This window comes from Manis javanica, chromosome 12, assembly GCF_040802235.1.
Source record: "Manis javanica isolate MJ-LG chromosome 12, MJ_LKY, whole genome shotgun sequence".
NCBI lineage: Eukaryota > Metazoa > Chordata > Mammalia > Pholidota > Manidae > Manis > Manis javanica.
The window spans coordinates 95,975,046-95,993,373 of NC_133167.1; the positions used below are offsets into that span (position 1 = coordinate 95,975,046).

Here is an 18,328-nt window from a genome sequence, read left to right on the forward strand (position 1 = left end):
AATGGCCAGAAGTGCCTGTGGCAGGAAAGGGCATTGCTGAGATGATGAAGGAATTACTTTGGGACCTTCCCACAGTGTTTTTCCTGCAGTGTGTTCTGTTCTGCAGATAGGCTGCACAAATCCCCAGGGTACTTAATAAAATGCAAATCCCAGAAAATGAGATCCATAATTGTATCTTTGTAGCAAAATTACACGTTTAGGCAAATGCACAAGTCATAAGTGTGTAGCTTAATTTTCATGAAGAAAACACACCTATGTAAATAGCACCAGAACATGAAATGAAATGTAACCTGCATTCCAGAAGCCACTCCACACCCCGCTGCCCTAACTAATCCACCAACTCAAACCACCCCTCAAGGGTTTTCTCGGTTTTATGTACAATAAATTTAAGGTCTTCTGCTCTGAATCAAGGCTTGCTCCTCCTAATGCAGACACAGAAAACATTATTCCTGAAACTACTACCACCTTCTTCTCTGTCCCATTATCGCCCCTCCTGACCAGCCTTCTTCTTTGCAATAAAAAGTCAAGAGAATGTTCTGAAGAATTCTTCCAAGCTTCTCCTCGGTGTTGAGATCCTTAAGCTCACGGATTACATTCTGGGGTGATCTCTCCCTTCTCTTGTAGGGTTCCAGAATTAGTCCATTAGGCTTAGAAACTTCTGCCTTTTTTTCTCAAACATTATTTGGAAGATTGAGAGAATAAACATCATTTCAAAGTTGCTGTACCATTGGTAATGCATTTTACATTTTCCAAATGAAAAGCTCAACTCAGAAAAGAGGTTACTAGGTTTTAGAGGGGGTGAAAGTTATATAGATATATATTTAAGTCACTTTACGTTATTTTGGGAATTTCTGTAGTTTAACATCATTTTCAGATAAGTTTGCCATTGAACTGTGCAGGCCAGTTCTCCTAAGTGAATTAAGGCTGTTCACAGTGTTCTCTGAGTTATTTAGTTTGCTCAAGAGAATATTGTTTAGTGAATAATAGTGCCTTGATTGTTTGTATTCATCAGGATAATGCTAATTGCCAATATATGTTATCTGTTTACTGAAGTAAGCTTTCCACTTGAGAAATTTTAGTTGACAATTAGAGTTACTCTACTATTTAAGAATCTTATTTAAGACACTGTTCCCCTCCCCTCAATTTGATAGTCAAGTTTTTATGGTTTTTGGAACTGAAAGGAAATCATAAACAAGAAACTAACTTTATGAATAAATGTTACTGTGATTTGTTAAAGGAAAACATCCCAGTTAGCCACCATATGATATATTAATTCCAATTAAGTAGGATAAATTATAATAGTTCAGCCCTTCATTTTTTAATATTTTCAAGAGCAAAGAAACCTCATTAAGTTGATTTGCACAGTTTCTGCAAATGATGTTACATTTATTTCTTAGCATTGAATATTATAATCTGTGTCATTTATACTCGTTTGTGAAGTGTCATAGAAAACAGTCACATAGTAACTTTGAAAAATAAGATTAGAGAATTAAAGGACTGTTGAAGGTTAGCTAAATCATTTTCTGTCTTCAGACATGATAAACTTTTTATTTCCCTTTGTTCAGACACCCATGCTGTTGACCGTTAGGACACTGGCTTCCATGTTTCTCTTTAAACTGTAACCCACCTACCCATTCCACTTAAACTGTTCCTTTGGGAATGAGTACTTGGAACCTCATCAAAACCTGTAACAATTCCAAAACCAAGATCTCAAGCCTGAAAGTAATATCACTGAATTCAGTTTCTTCTCTTATTCCTGCTTATTCTGATCTTCATTTCTTATCCATATTCTTAACTCTCTCCTATTTTCCTATTCTGTCACCCTCTTTTAAGGGACGTAACTGGTCTCCCAAGAACAGTAAGATCAGCCTTTCTTCAGAATCTCTATCCTCTTTTTTTTTCCAACTGTATCTTCCTTGCTAATACCCGTTCCTGTTAAGCTCTACAGTCTACCTAGCTGCTGCTTATAAAATGTTGTGGAAAATAAAGTTTTGATTTAATGTGTTCTGCTGTGTTTATTCTGAAGATTCTCAATACTACACCTCTATCCTAGCCTTGACATTGATTAGATGACCTTATTTTCTATGTGACACACCAAAAGATTTGTCTGTGCCCACCAAGTGACTTAATTTCCTGGTCATGTAGTCTGGCTCCTGTATCCTTCAGTTCATTGAAAATCATGCCCACGAAGGCCAACAGGTATTCCATTTTGTTAAATCAGATGACCATTTAAGTCATTTTTTAAATTTGTTATGTCCCTAGCATTGGTAATCAGTTCTTATTTTTCTAGAATATTATAAGCTAATTGTTGGTGAGAGTTAGTATTTTTGCCTTCCTTTAAAAAAAATGTTGAGCCCCACATAATCCACAAATACTTTTTTGTAAACATTGTAAAAGATTCAAATAATACAGACCTATATGCAAAAATATATACAAGCCTCCTTTTGTTCTTTCAATTTGTAAAATTTGTTCCACAGGTAACAATGGTTTACAGTTTTATGTGGATCTTTCTGTTTTTCCGTGCTTTTCCAAATGTATGTGCATACAAATTTACGTGTTTGTAAACATTTAAAATTAATAAAATAAACTGGAGGAGATACTTGGAAACAATATATCCAATAAGGGGTTGATATCCAAAATTTATAAAGAACTCATATAATAAAAAACAATCTGATTAAAAATGGGCAGAGGACCTGAACAGACATTTTTCCAAGGAAGGCGTACTATGAACAAATGAATGCAAAGGTGTTCAACATCACTAATCAAAGAAATGCAAATCAAAACCACAATGAGATACCACCTCACACAGCCAGATTGGTTAATATGGAAAAGACAAGAAATAACAACAACTGTTGGTGAGGATGTGGGGAAAAGGTAACCATCCTACATTGTTGGTAGGAATGTAATTTGGTACAGACACTGTGGAAAGCAGTATAGAAGTTCCTAAAAATCAAAAAATAGAGATACCTTTTAACCCAGCAATTCTTGGGTATTTATTAGAAGAAGAAATTTGCAAAAATATATGTATTTTTATTACATTACAGTATTATTTACAGTAGCCAAGATAAAGAAACAAGCAAAGTATCCAATAGATGAATAAAGAAGTTGTGGTACATATATACAGTGGAATATTTCTCAGCCATCAAAAAGAATGAAATTTTGCCATTTGCAACAATAAGTATAGAGAATAGAGATTTATTTTGTTTAAAAATTTTCATTTTTGAAATCCAAGTTTATAGAAGTTATGCCATCATTTAAAGATAGAAGAACAAATAGTGCTCAAAACTTCTTTCAGGCCATAAAATGTTTTAAGTACCTCAGATGTCAACGTTACAATACAGACACATTTTTAGTTATATTTGATAAACTGTAACTGTTGGAAATGCTTATTAGAGAGAGAATTTGATAGCAACATGGTTCTGATATAATTATACTGATAGAAAGTTGCAAGCTATGTTAAAGCATCTGGTATTAATCCAAGCAGATATTTCAATAATGAATAAATTCCTAGGTTATATTTCTTTTGTAGTATGCATGGTTAAATATACTATAGTTTCTTGTTCTCTACCAGCTATTTTAGGGTTTCTGTTTATTTAGTTTTATTAAGAATCATTAAAAACATTTCAAGTTTTTTTTACTGAGTTTTTTTTACTGAGTTTTTTACTCAGTAAAAAAACATACAGTAGACTCATTTGTTTCTGCTGTATTTTCCAAATAATATTTCTTAGAAAATACACCTTTCTTTTGTATTGTCCTGTAATTTTATATAACTTCAAAAATGCAAAGACCTTAAATCTATAATGTGAGCTTTGACTGTGCTTAAATATTCTAATGGAAAATTTTGTTAATGCCCTTTTTTCCCTATGGGGCATTTCTGAGTAAGAACAAATCTGAGGGATTTTTTTATGAATTAGCCAGTTTTTTTTTTTTAAGCCATAGTTAAAAAAGAGGTTGCTCTTAGTCTTTGAAGAAGGTATATACTTAGAGTGTCACACTCTCAGTGAGTGAAGATAAATTCTGAACTTGATATTTGTAAGCTAATGTAAGATTTTTTTAATCTATGAAGAAAAAGCGAATAAAAATGACCAATTTATGTGTAAAAAATAGATTGAGTGTGTATAAGTACTCATAATACAGTAATACACAAATATATTTGTAATGCATTTGAAATCTCAGAATATGATTTTTAAATTTATATGCTTATAGTACATACTGATGACCACTTATTCTTAAAATTCATTGGCATACATAAAAAGAAAAGAAATCCTACCATTTGCAACAATATGGATGGATCTAGAGGGTAGCTCAGTTAAATAAGCCAGAACTTTAGAACTGAAGAATCATCAAAAGAAAAGATGTAAGAAGAGAAAAGAAATTCATGGACAAATAATGTAACATAGCTCTTTTATAATTAAGATGTTAGTTACCATTGTATGACCTGTTTTACTATACATGAATATATACCTCAATATGTAGATTTTTATTTTAAATCCCTGTAACCCAAGTTGAATATAAATGCCCTATATTTGTATTACTATAGATATGTACCAAGAATTTGGACTTAAACTAAATTTTTACTACATTTTCTATCAGTTATAAAGTTGTAGTCTCCTTTTGCATAAAAAAACAAAGGAAACAAGAAATACTATTGTTCTTCCTTTAAAATGTAAGCAGACTGGACCTGCCATTGGCCGTCTTTAAACTTCCTGTGTCCCTCTGCTGTGTGCCCTGGCGACCTCTCTGGTTGCCGCTTTTGTCCCTGTTCCCTGATAGTCTTATTCTCAGCATATATGATGTTACTCTTCTGCTACAAACCTTCCTATTGTGGCTTTTCATGTGACCCAGAGTAAAATCTAAGTTCTCACCAACACACTGACGTCACTGAGCAGGGATATCTGCTCTGTTCACTGTTTTACCTCAAGTGCATAGAAATGTACCTGTCACATGTCAAACATTCAGTAAATACTGGTGGGATAAACAACAACAATAGCTAACAATGAAGGCTTACTTTCTGTCATGCTTTCCTACCAGCTTTAAATCATTATAACCTTGTTTTAAGATTAGGAAAGTTAAGCATCGGTGGGTTACGTAAGGTGCCTAGTCCTTCAACAGCTGCAATTCAAACACTGCAGCCTGGTTTGGAACCAGAGCTCCCAGCCTTTGAAACTTGGTACTCAACTGCGTTTGGTGCTGAAAGTTTTTATCATAGAACCAGAAGTTGTATGTCAGCCTGTTACATACAGAATTCTTCACATATATGCGGATTCACATCGCTGGTAAACCAACTGAATATAAAGATGAATGTTCTTAATTTGCAGCCTTTAAATAGTAAGCCTAAAGAAATAGAAAACTACATCAAGAATCTAATGTCTCATTTGGCAGATTAGCAGATTCAGCCTAATGTCCATCATCACTTAAGCCCACCCTGCAGGCCTGCAAAGCTACGGTACTGTCATCTGTTATATGGCTCTGACATCAGAATCCTTACCAGTGGCATTCTCATTTCTTGGAAGGGACTCATGCATCATAGCATTGCACTGTATTTCACATCAAATGTCAAGATCAAGTCTGTGATTCCAAAGATTTAGAGGCAGTGACTTCCCAGACTTGCTCATCAGAATGCAACGGTCCTGGGCACACAGAAAATGGTTGACCTGGACTTCTAAAGCAGTTGGCATTGGGCAAACATTAGAGAAACCATCGTTCTTAAGACAATATGAGAGAAGTTTCACGGATACGAACTAAAGCTATCTGAAGAACTAGACTAGGAAAACTGAAAGAGCAGATAGTCCAGCCTGATGTAATGGGACTCCGACTCAGCAGTATTTCGCTCACATGCCAGCCAGTGAGGTGGGGACAAGAATAAATACAAAGTCTAACAATCAGAGGATGATCGAACAGATATGCTGAAAGGTTCCTTATTAAGCAGTAATCGCCTGTCGTCATCCATGTGAATACACTTAGAATTTCTATCAAAGAATTATTGTCACGTGAGTACTGAGAATAGAGATGAGGACATCCATTTTTAAAGATACATCAGAAAAATAAGAGAAATTCGGAGACGGACTAGGCTTCAAAAGACGCTTGTTCATTTTTTGTTTCAATAAATTTTACAGACTTTGCTTGTTAATAACATCTTTTCTATCACCTAATAGTTCCATAAATAACAAAAAATGATTTGTACCAGGAAAATGAGTTACAGAGAGATTAAATGGTTTTCTTAGGGGAAACCAATTCAATTTATTTGCAAAGCTAGAATAGGGCACAGGGAAACTCTGTTCCTAATATGTTTCTTCAGTTAATCACAGGTGCAAAATATTTGGTGATATGAAATGAGTTCTGTTCTTTTTTAATACAGAATGATGGAAATTTTTGTTGTTTTCTTGTTCTTGCATTTTGGGTTACACTTATAATAATGACATGAGAATATTAAACTTCCCTAATGGTTGTTTTTCAAGAATAAAAAAAGAAACACACATTTTGATTCTATTATACTTGTCATGTATACCTGATATGACAGCCACCAAAGCTTTTGTATTGTAGATTTACATATTCAACATATTTCGCATTAAAAGCAATTCAGCTGGATTTTTAAATGCTGGAGAATATAACAAATAACTTTGCACTTTGAACTTTTTATTGCTTTAGTTACAAAAGAAAATTTTATGAGCGTGATTATGCTATGCATGTCAAGTTTTGTTTTGTTACTAAATAAAATGAAAATACAAGTCTAGAAATCTATTATCAACAAAATATTAATTACTAAAATTACTTAGAAGGTGAGCCACAGAACCTTTTAAATTTGTGCTGTATACTTGGAAGAAACTTACGTTATCATATTCTTCCAACGTTTTGAAAGTACGGTGGATAAGTTTTTTTTTTTATCTCATTGGTCATAGTATCCATTTTGCTCAAAAAATAAAAACTGCTTGTCCAAACATAATTTATCCCCCTCAGCTGTCTCACTAGTGTCTGGGCTTTTTGTGGTGTCTGACTAGGGTTATTTTGCAATATCCTAGACATTTTCCCTTCCTGCATCCTGTGTTCTTGTTGGCTGACCTTTCTAGGGAGGGACAGTTGTAAGGAACTATGTCAGCATATTCTGTTTATGCTTTACATAATATTGACTGGCACTGCTTTGTTCTGTTTTGTTAGTCCTGCCCTACGCACATGTATTCTAGGATACATGAACTACCAGGCTTACCAGCACTGTAATGCAGGTAAAGCTCACGGGGAGAAAACTTTCTCCACTTACTCTCAGGGCTGACAGACGTGGAGAAGGGTTTGAGACCAAGCATCCGGTCCCAGCCAGGGGCCACAGTTAGCCACAGACTGCCCCCAGCTCCATGTCCCTGGTTAGGACTGCTAGCCTCTCCCCTGGTTCTCCCATTTCCGGTATGTCCCGTTCCTACCATGTTTTGTAGCAGTCTAGAAAATCACTGAGGATACTGGACAGTATTTGAAATTTGAGTCTTTAGACATAAACTGTGATCCTATTTGTCGCTCACCTGCCTGAAAAATAGTATGTGGTTTCTTCTGTGTCTTGGGCCTAATTTGCAGCCAACATTGTTTTTATAAGCTTGAATCCATGGTACTTCATATTACTACATTTGAAATAGCAATTCTTTTATTGTTTAAAAAAAATCTCATACTAATGTTTCCTCTGAATATGTAGCAATTCTTTATTTAAAAAACGAACTTCATATTAATAAGGTGTTTTCTCTGAATACGTAACCTTTCTGACAGCTTTTTATAGGATTATACTTTCCCCTTTTGCCATACAGCCTCTTTCAAAGTGTAGGTGTAGAAATTCTTTTCAGCTCATGAACAGTGCAAATTTCTGGTATTACTGCAGACCTATTATAGTAGAATCTCCATATATGGGGTTGGAACATATGTTTTTAAAAAAAAATACCCCAGGTAAATCTCATGCACACACATTTTTGAGAATCACTGAGTTGTCAACCTTTTTGATCTTCAAAAAAGAACTTTTATAGTAGGGCTTGGGCCTGTGAAAGTTTCAACACTCCACAACTGGTCATGCAGTAAATTCAACTGGAATAGGGCTAAAAAAAATGCCCTAAAATTTCAGTTAACAAGAGACCAATGGCTTAGTGCTAACAGCCGGCAGAGTATGTTGACTGGCAACCAATCAGATTTATCACTGTTTTCATGAATAATTTTTATTTTATGTCTATTATGGGCATTTTTTAGCTTAAGCCAAATAGTAAATAAAGTAGTTAGGAATTTCATGCACCAGATATATGTAGCCTCTGGGAAAAATCAAACAGTGGCATCCTTTGCCACCTGGATGTAGATAATACCTATTTACATCTCTTCTTTCCCACGACCCAGAAGGACTGGGCCGAGTTGCTGTATGATCTCTGTCACATCCGCCACGTGGCGTAGCAGCCTAGCCAAACCAGTGCTACCTCAGAGAAGTCGACGTAGGTTGATAAATAAAAAGAAGACCCTTAAGGAAAGGGCTAGAAATGTGACTATCGAGAAAGAGAGAAATCTTTTATTAGAATGTCAAAGTGATAAGTATGTTGGGATTTCACCTTTGTTTTGTGCAGTCACAGTGGTGACCCAGGATCCTTCCCGTGCCATTAACCAACCTCACAGAAGCCAACCTGCCCACCTGCCTTCTCCCATTTTGTTTTTACTCAAGACGTAATTAATTGGTCCCATCGTAAGCAGGATTATAATACCATATAATGGGAAGATGGTTGGATGCCTCTTAGTATTTCTATTAATTTTAACACTATGTTAGATAGTGTATCTTAACTGTTCAAAAGAATCCTTTCCCAGATACATTAGTATTCCCAGAAAGAAACTAAAAAGGAAATAAAGATTATTTCATTTTAGTATTCTGGGTACCTTAGCACACAAAGGAGACTCAGAACTAGGGTGTCATTACTAAAATCCTAACTTACATATTTTGAACTACTAAATTATTTCTTCAAAGTACATAGTAAAGAAAAATGTGATTGATTCTATTATACACAAAAAAATCCCGCATTTTTATATAGGTTTTGACTAGGAAAGTAATGGCTTTTCTATTCAGAACTCTTAAATAGCCAAAATTAATTTCAGAGACAGATAAATTTAAAAACAATGAGGCAACTTGACTTTTTTAGAAGTACTATCAAATACAAGATTTTCATACCATAGTCTTTGTTGATAAATTACCACATTTCCTTTTTTTTTTTAATTTTAATTTTTGGCTATTGCAAAGAAAAGTGATAATGTGCTTTTGTGACTATCACTTAAAAGATTTTCTTACATTTCAAGTGTCTAGGGTCCTTGTCCTGGGAGGTAGTACATGAGGAACTGAAAAAGTTTTATTAGAGGATTCACACAGGTAGTTTGTTGTGATGTATGCAAGAACGTGGAAAGAAAATGGGCAGAAAGAAAATGTACATGTCATTTCACACTGATTTGAGTCAAACTACATGGAAAGATTGGAGAGAAAGAATTCATACGATGGCAAAAGGTAATCACGGCAGCATGTCCTCTGACTGTTGACAAGTTCTTGGTTCATTTTGCAATCATGTATTTTAATGGAAAGAAGGAACCAACAGTGCTTTTGTGCATTTGACCTTGAACTGAGACAGATTGTCATTTGGGTTAACACCCAACAATATCAAATCTTAGTCTCATTCATTTGCCATTTTCTTGTCATTAATGATTCTTTTGAAATAACTTACTTTATATAATGATCAAAAATCAAAACCACTTACATCTCTCTGGGATCAGTTTAAGCACACTTATAATTTTTTGGTTTTTCTTTTTTTTTTTTCTAAAATGGAATTTATATCAAAGTAGATAGAGGCAATATATATTTTATTGATGAATAAAGGAGAAATAAAAACTAACTTGACTCCTATATATTATTGTCCTCAAAAGAGGTATTTCCTGATTTATATGTATTACTGAACAACTTTTTGTACTCTGCTTCTGTTATCTTTGTTTTGTGTAGTAACAGTGGTGACCCAGGATACTTCCTTGCCATTAACCAACCAATGGGGTTTGGTTTGGCTCCAAAGCCCATTTAGTTGACACAGTGTTTCATTAAATAGGTTGTTTGTTCGTGTCTTGCTTTTACTCCAAGGCTGAAAATTTTAATACCAGCTTCGTGTATTAGAGACTTGAAATATAAAAAAATTACTCACTCCTGGGAGAATTGAACCCAGACATAGTCCACTGTTAATTGATTGACAGTAGACATAAACCAATAGGCACTCTATCCTCATCTGTGAGCCACGTGACTAAGATGGAGTAAAATCTCAAAATTCATTCGAATCTTAATTACTTGTAATAAGAAGAGGATAACATTTATTGACTGTTGACGGGGTTTTACACCTGATGTTAAATATTTTACATTAGTATCTAATTCATTTCTCACATTTTGCCTTTTCCATTATATAGTGGGGCAGTTTTAGATTTAGAGTAATTTTGTGTAGAGTCACACTAGTGACAGATTCAGGCTAGGGATACAAACTCAAGCATTTTGATTGAAATCCATTTTATAAACTATTTTACCACCCAGTTTTATTGATGCAATCTATTTTAGTGTCTTTATTTCACAGACTAGGAAACTAAGACCCAAATAATTGAACCGACGAAGATTAACAACTAGTTTCTTAAACTGAATGGATATTATCAGCTCTAGAAACCAAGTCTCCTGGTTCCAAGTTCAGTGCTTTCCGTTACAGTAGCTGCCTTCTCAGACCACAGCCTGTTGATTCACACTGGTCATTGTTATTTTCAGAACGTTAAGTGTATCAAAGGACCTCTTAATGCTTACTTACTACCAATTTTAAAGTAGTAGTGACAAAACAGAGCATAATAACTGATATCATCTTACCAGGAGTTTATGAATAACTTAAATGGAATGAGGTTTCTTTCATTTACTGACATATATTTTATTTAGTTAATTTCCATTTCCTTTTCTGATACTTTTATGTGAGAAGTATTACTAATTTTTATTTTGAAGTATGTTACTTGAAATGAAGATATTTGTATGTATTTATATTATGCTATGCACACTTCAACTCATCTAATTTTTCTTCTAAAAAAATTAGCCTTTCAGTAAGTCATGCTAATGAACTTTATGATAAAGTAATTTTTATGAACCAGTCTTTTCATTTTATTTTTGTTCACGTGCTCTATGAAATATTCAGTAGGCTGGACAGTGAAGAACATTTATACTAATGGTTTGACAGAATATTTGTGTCTGTGGGAAAAATATGTATATATCCAATATCAAAGATGATGCAGGTTTTCTTCCTGATTGATCGTCTGATCTTCAAATGCACTGTGCCTACAAATACAAGCTAAATATATAATTTAGGCTAAAATGACCATTACTTAATATTTCTTTTGTGAACATCATTCTAAAGCTGCAAAGGAATTAAATATTTCTTCTGTCAAAGGATTTTGAAAGTACATCATCAGTTAAATGCAGATTTTTAAGACCAGCTTAAAATCATGGGCCTTCGTTCAGTGTTTAAGTCACTGCCTTAGGTGGCCCCATAAATGAAAGATACCCCTCTAATACCGATGCTCAGGGCCCTGAAATGCTCATTTGTCTATTGTTCTTGTGTTTGCTCTTCCAGTATGTGCCAGTCATCTCGCTGTTGCACTTTGGTACACAAAATGTGTTCTCATAGTTTGAGTGTGTAAGCTGTGAGAACACTGTGTTTTTTTGTTTTTCTTTTTTTATTTATTTTCTGTTTTGTTATGCTGGGTCCCCATTGCCTAAATCAGTGCCTGATACATAATAATTACTCAATAAAAATTTATCAGTGAATTCCAACTCATTCAACCCTGAAGTCTTTTGAAGTATATGGTCTTAAACTGAGTTTGAAGATGGACAAAAAAGTCAAATGTGAGTACAGGTTCCTGAATATCATCTTTTTAAAACATAATTTCAACACACTAAATTCACCTATGAAAATAAAATCAATTTCTGATAGGTATTGAAGCATGCCCATCTAATATTTAGAAGGTATACACTGGAATAGAGACTTTAAAATGATATATTCTTGATTATTCTTTATTATTTACTATAGAAAAAACCAAGTGCTATACTAATTATTTAACATGGCATTATCTTATTGGATTTTTAGGACCATATTTTGAAGACTTTTCCTAATCCTATGAAAGACAAAGATCACTGAAGTTAAGTAATTTGTTCAGGATAACAGAGCTGGCAGCTAGCAGAAGCAGGGATGTCCCCCAGCCTTCACTTCATACTGCCCCATGTATATGGGAACTAAGCCACGGGTTTTACAGATGAGTTACAGTGGGTGATGAGTCTCCAGGGACCCAGGGTGGGCTTGTGACCTGCTGTGCTTTTCCCTGATGGAGGTCTGTGGGGTCCTTGGTGCTGCAGTGGAAGCAGAGAATAGATAGCATGATATATTTCTCTCACACTTGGAGGAAGAACTGAAGGGCTCTGAGTGAAGTAATGATGGAATCTGAGTAGTTTTAATAGAATGAATGTGACTGACAAATAGACCACAGGACAGAGGCAGGGAGAGCCAAGGAGGCCATTACAATAATGCAGGCGAGAGATGATGCCGGCTTGGAGCAGACAGTAAGTCTCGGGCCTTATCCTAAGGCTCCTTTGCTGGTGCTTCCTGGAAGTGGGAGAAAGTGCTTGAGTTCACAGTGGACTTCGAAAGTGGAGCCAACAGTGTCTTCAGAATGACTGGAGATAGGCGGAGGGAGGGAGGGAGGGAGCGAGGACAGAAGAAGGGACACAGATGATTCCAAGGCTTTGGCCTAAACAACTTGAAAATATTAAGTTGCTCTTCCTAGGATAGAAAGGGAGGCATATCGAAAGTTTGGTTTTGACCATTTAAAGTTTTAGACTTCCATGTAGAGTCTATTTATAAAGACTGTTAACCTTGCCAAGTGGATATATATATCAAACCAATATTCAAGTCTGAAGAGTGGGTTGGAGATATACATGTGGGAATCATCAGTAGAGAAATAGTAAAGTCCTGGGATTATATGAGCACACCTGGGAAGACTGAGAATAGAGAATTGGGCTCAAGTATACAGAGCTCTGACATTGCAGAATTTAGTTAGGATTATGGAGGGAATAGCCTAGGGGCCTGAGGAGGGAGTAGAGCCAGTGAAGAGAATCAAGAGTGACATCCTAGAGGTCAAGTGAAAAAAATACTGCAAACAAGGAGAGTGACCACATGTAGCACATTCTTCAGATAAGTCAGATCTAGACCAAGGGCTGACCACAGGATCTGAAACGTGGAAGTCCACTGCTGACGGGACCAGAGAAGGTTCTACTGCTTAAACAGAAAAAGTTCTGAAACAACTCACCTTGAAAATATCTAAAGTTCTTGCTTCTTTAAATTGTGATTCTAATTATATTTAATTATGTGATTGCCAGATACAGCTCTTACAAAATGCTTCGCTAGATTATCTCCCTGTCTTTTGATGTTATTATAATGAGATGGAAAAGGCATGGACCTTGAAGGTCATCAGACCCAGGTTTCAGTCCAAAATTCTACCAGTTACTAGTTATACAACCTTAAGTTAGTTAATTTCTCTAAATCTTGGTTCCCTCATTTGAAATATGACCTGATAGTGGTTGTTTGGAAGATACAATGGGATAACACCTATGAAGCATCCAGTCAAACACCTCACAAATAACAAGGTAGTATAATGAGTAAGAGCTCAGGATCTGAAATAAAGCTGACCTAATTTCAAATCCGTGTTTGCATAATTAGATGTGAAAACTTGGGTGACTTTCTTCACCTCCCTTAAGCCTCAGTTACCTTACCTATGAAATGGCTGTAATAAAAATGCCTACCCTGTAAGACTATCAGTATTACATAGGATATTGCATATAAAACTTTGAAAGTGTCTAACTAAAATGAGTGCTCGATAAATGGTAGGAATTATTATTAACACTTGGTATCGTTGTATTTGTTATTAATCTTCCTGTCATAATAGATGAATAAAACATTTGTTTCTTAATTCTGAGGGTCTTAGTTTCTAATCATAATTGATGTCAAGCACAGTTCGTATTTGTTTTTGTTTTGCTACCTGTGTTTCTCATAATTTCACTATTGCCATTTATCAATAATGCTTAAAACCTTAAATGATTAGCTAGCAGCTAGATTATAAGCTATAAACTTGTCCCCAAATGAAAGAGTCAGAAGTCAACATGTGGATAAGATTCCTCACAATGTTCCTATAATGGGAGTGAACCACAAATGACTATCTTTAGCCAGTTTGCTTGAAGCTATGCTTAAAAAACACATGCAAACACACGGTTGGCAGCTATGCTATGAATTACTGAGAAATTAGAGATGGAAACCAGGACAGTTTGATCAGAGTATAAAGAAGAGCCTTGATATGAAAATACCAAGGCAATTTATGACAAAGCACAGATTTAATATACTTGAAAAAGATTGTAGGAATCATCTGATTCAGTTACCAATTTTATAGATGAGGGATAGTGAACTTTTGAGATTTGGTGACATGTCCAGTGTTAAGCCCAAGAAGTGATTTTCTGACTCAAGATAAATGCTCTTTCCATTAAAGCACTTGTGCTTTTATCCATTCTATTTTCAAAAATAGAGGAAAATTTTGAGAGGACCAAAGTGGTCCTTTCAAATGATACAATTACACTTCATATGTAATATGAAGACCACCAATTGAGGACACTGATTTATATTGTAGGTGGCCTTTTTTTTCCCAAAACATTTTTTATAAACAGAAACCTGGAAAAGAACTTTTATTTAAAGCAACTGTATAGCAACTAATTTCCATAAGAGAAATTAACAGCAGAAATACTGTGGGAATCAGTTTCTTAGAAGCAAAATATCCTAGATGGAGATTTGGTTCAGATTTTCTAAAACTGACTGGTATCAACTAATATAGTTCTTACTACATATAGAAAACTATACATTTCTCAGTTGGTAAAAATTGTTTTTTAGTAACTATATTTTGAAAAAAATCTATTTAATGCCTTCATGAAATGAATGTATTTATAAGCTATCTCCTTATTTTAAAAACTTTGATAATATGGAAAAATTATTTAACATTTAATTGATAGATCGTTTTGGATTTATTTTAAATGGTGAAGAATCAGCAAGCTTAGTTGCACTAATTTGCATCTCACATCTTGCAGTAATTGTGAAGAATCATTACACTATGTGTATGTGTTTGTGGGAAATCTCTTAACAAGTTACATTGTTTACTCTTGATATTGTTTGTTATTTTCTACAGTTTGCAGAGTATCATCAGCCAAGACTTTCATTTCTTACTCCAGTTAACTGATAACTATTCAAAAGAATTCTAAATAGGACCCTAATTAGTGGTATTTCCAATGTTTGTCTTAATGGCATAAGACTACAAAGCACAAAACAAAGAGCTACAACAAAAAACCTACCCCAAACTCCCCATTCCCCAGATTGTAATTTTTGCCTCTTTGTCTTGTTTTATAGAGCTACATTCATGGAAGCAGCCAGGCACAATTCGTGGCAGAGTCACACATTATTCTGGTACTAAGTATCCTTTCAAATATGATGGATTGAAAAGGCCAAACCAAAGCTGCATGCTATTGATGTTTTTCCTGACAGTAAATAACAAGCCTTTAAAAAACATTAAACTTAAACTTTACTATACGATTAATTTTTAAATTCCTATGCTAATTATTTCCTATTACAATATAATTTGGTTTTTATTCTGAATCATTAATGGACTATAATTTCTCTTTTACTGACTCTTCAATTTCAGAGTATTAGCTTTCGCTTCACATTGATTATCTCTGGTTTGAGTTTTTTGTGACCTTGTATGATTTTCCCCTACATGATGTTAATGGGGAGAAAAAAAATGTCCTATATTATGTATACACTATATACATATAATTATATATACATATATATAAATATAAAAGTATAGAATCTGAAAACCAGATAAAAAAATGTCTTAGTATTGCTCCCTTATTGGAAGTCAGAAGAGAGATTTCAGGCACTTAAACATCTCTTTTTAGAACCTACAGGGCTAAGTGTTCTGTGTCAGATAATCCCATGCAGTTTATGGTTAGGAGATAAAAGGTTAAAGATGACTGTAGCTGGACAGGAAAGAGGTAAGGATCAAGAATCTAATTAAAAACACATTCAATATTCTTAGAATAAAGTTACTTTTTGGGCAAAATGCATTTTGGGGATCACTGATGTTTCCATAGCCTTGTGAAAATGTTCAAAGGTTAAATTTAGCGTCGAACATATTGAGCTATTAGCAGGATTTTAAGTGCACTGATAGTATCTTTTATAAAATTTTATTACTTTCCTGATGACTGAGATTCATATTCAAATGAAGCAATGTGGACCAAGTTTTCCAGTATTTAAGGGATCTTAGAATTCATCTAAGGCCAAAACTTCATTTTATAGGTAGAAAAATTAAAATCCACAAAATTTAATAGACTTGCCTTAGGTTAGAGGAAGAACTAGGATTAGAATTCACTTTTTCATTGTCTGTTAAAGTTTATATGTAATATTTTACTATGTTCTATAACATAGGAGTTCATGAGTAAACGTCACCAGTCATGCTGCCTTTAAGTTTTCATTTTTAATCTAGATGGAAAAGACTTATCTTTTTAATACCATTAGTTCCTGTATTTCATTAACCTTATTATAAATAGTACATTCTTTAATCCTCCAGCAGATATGTATTTACCACCTTCAGTTTATTCAAGTAATCTTGAATACTTTGCACACTATGTTCTGGACAATACATCAGGTGCTGGTACAAACTGAGCCTTCCAGTAACTACAGTGGAGAAAAAAGGTGGAACGTGCTTAAAGCACTTCCAGTTCTCAACGAGCTCACAAACTGCCTCACTTGTAAGCTCAGGATTAGCAAACTAACCACGTGGCATTCCTGTGTGGCATAAATGACACAGCACCCACTAAAGGCTGTTGAGTTGGTTTTCTTCCTTTCTATTTTCCCATGTTTCTTGCTCAAGACTTTGTTGGTTCCAGATAGCATGTACAAATACCTATGGGTTGATTCTTTAACATTCAATCAGAAAAACAAAAATAAAAACAGGACTATGTTTGTTTTAAATTGGAATTGGAATTCTAAAAGTTACATTAGGAACACAGTAAATGTCTTAATTTTTCTAGAGAAAGACTCACTGAACCCACCCAAGCATGTGTAACTCACAAGATAATAACGACACCTCTTAAAGGTTTGAAATTGGAAATAAAGCTTGAAAAAGCAGTGTAAGACCCCATTTATATTGCAGAACCAAGCACTGTCCTTCTGAACTCACTGCGCAGCACTGACCGTCTTCCCTTCTGTACAGTTCTCATCATTCTTATCCCTTCCACTCTCGACTCTGCACTTACTTGGGGGGCATATGTGGATTTGTGAATATCTGTAGCCCATTCCTTCATAGCATTTGTTTAGTTGTTCATGTACTTTAGGACTTCAAAATTAAGAAGCTACAATGATGAATATGTTTGCTCTAGTTTGTCTCTTATTTTGTAATTGGAAATATCTATATTTGAGTAAACATTCTCAAGTTTTGTGATCTTGATCAGTAACTGCCAGGTTTTTGTTTTCCATCTTTAATATGGTAAGAGATTAATACTTGCTGCATGTCATAGGGGCCTAGCTGACAAAATGAAATAGTCTGTGCGAGAACGTTTATAGGAACATCTCCACCTCCTTATTAAAAAAGAAGGGCTAGTCCATATTTACTCTTAATTTATTTTTTCATTATGTAAATGTATTTATAAAGCAAAATATATTTGTATTAAAAGCACAGTGGTAAGAAAACAAAGAATTTATTGCAGGTAACTTTTTAGTTCTAACTTACTTGTATATTGTAGGGGCTTTTTTCCCTTCTGTTTCAGTCCACGATATATCATTTTAGCAGTCTACTTTATTCAGAGCAGTTAGTCTATTAAACACATCACAAGTATCTAGCAAAAGAGTGAAGAGCTGTGTGGAGACAATCTTGTATGGCAGGAATTCCCTAAGGTCTCATTTCACGGCTCATTGTTATCAAACCAAGATTTAGGATGCAGAGGAATTTGACAAGCAGTATGAAGTCGTCCATATAGATTTTTAACAGTAATACACAAAAGAAAAGTTTCTGTTCCTTTTATGCTACCAGAATTATTTATTGCTTCATTTCTCCTGTGATTTTTATTTTATAGGCATCTATGAAAAAAAAATTTCTTTTAAAGTAGTGGGCTCATTAAAATTAGCAGTAAAGTTAAAAAGTAGCCATTATATGATAATTTCTGATTTTACTTTCTCTTGGCAGAGTCTTCTCA

General features: G+C 34.5%; 1 protein-coding gene across 4 annotated transcripts in view; it reads left to right on the forward strand.

Moving 5' to 3' along the window:
• TUSC3 (tumor suppressor candidate 3) overlaps positions 1-18,328 on the forward strand; it is a 203,275-nt gene that overhangs the window by 159,466 nt on the left and 25,481 nt on the right. For 3 of the 4 annotated variants that reach the window (XM_036997242.2, XM_036997244.2, XM_073219084.1), the window contains exon 7: positions 15,486-15,549. The exons of the other annotated variant lie outside the window; for it this stretch is intronic. In XM_036997242.2, the coding sequence (XP_036853137.1) occupies positions 15,486-15,549 (64 nt within the window). The remainder of the gene's footprint in view (positions 1-15,485; positions 15,550-18,328) is intronic. 4 annotated transcript variants of the gene reach the window in all.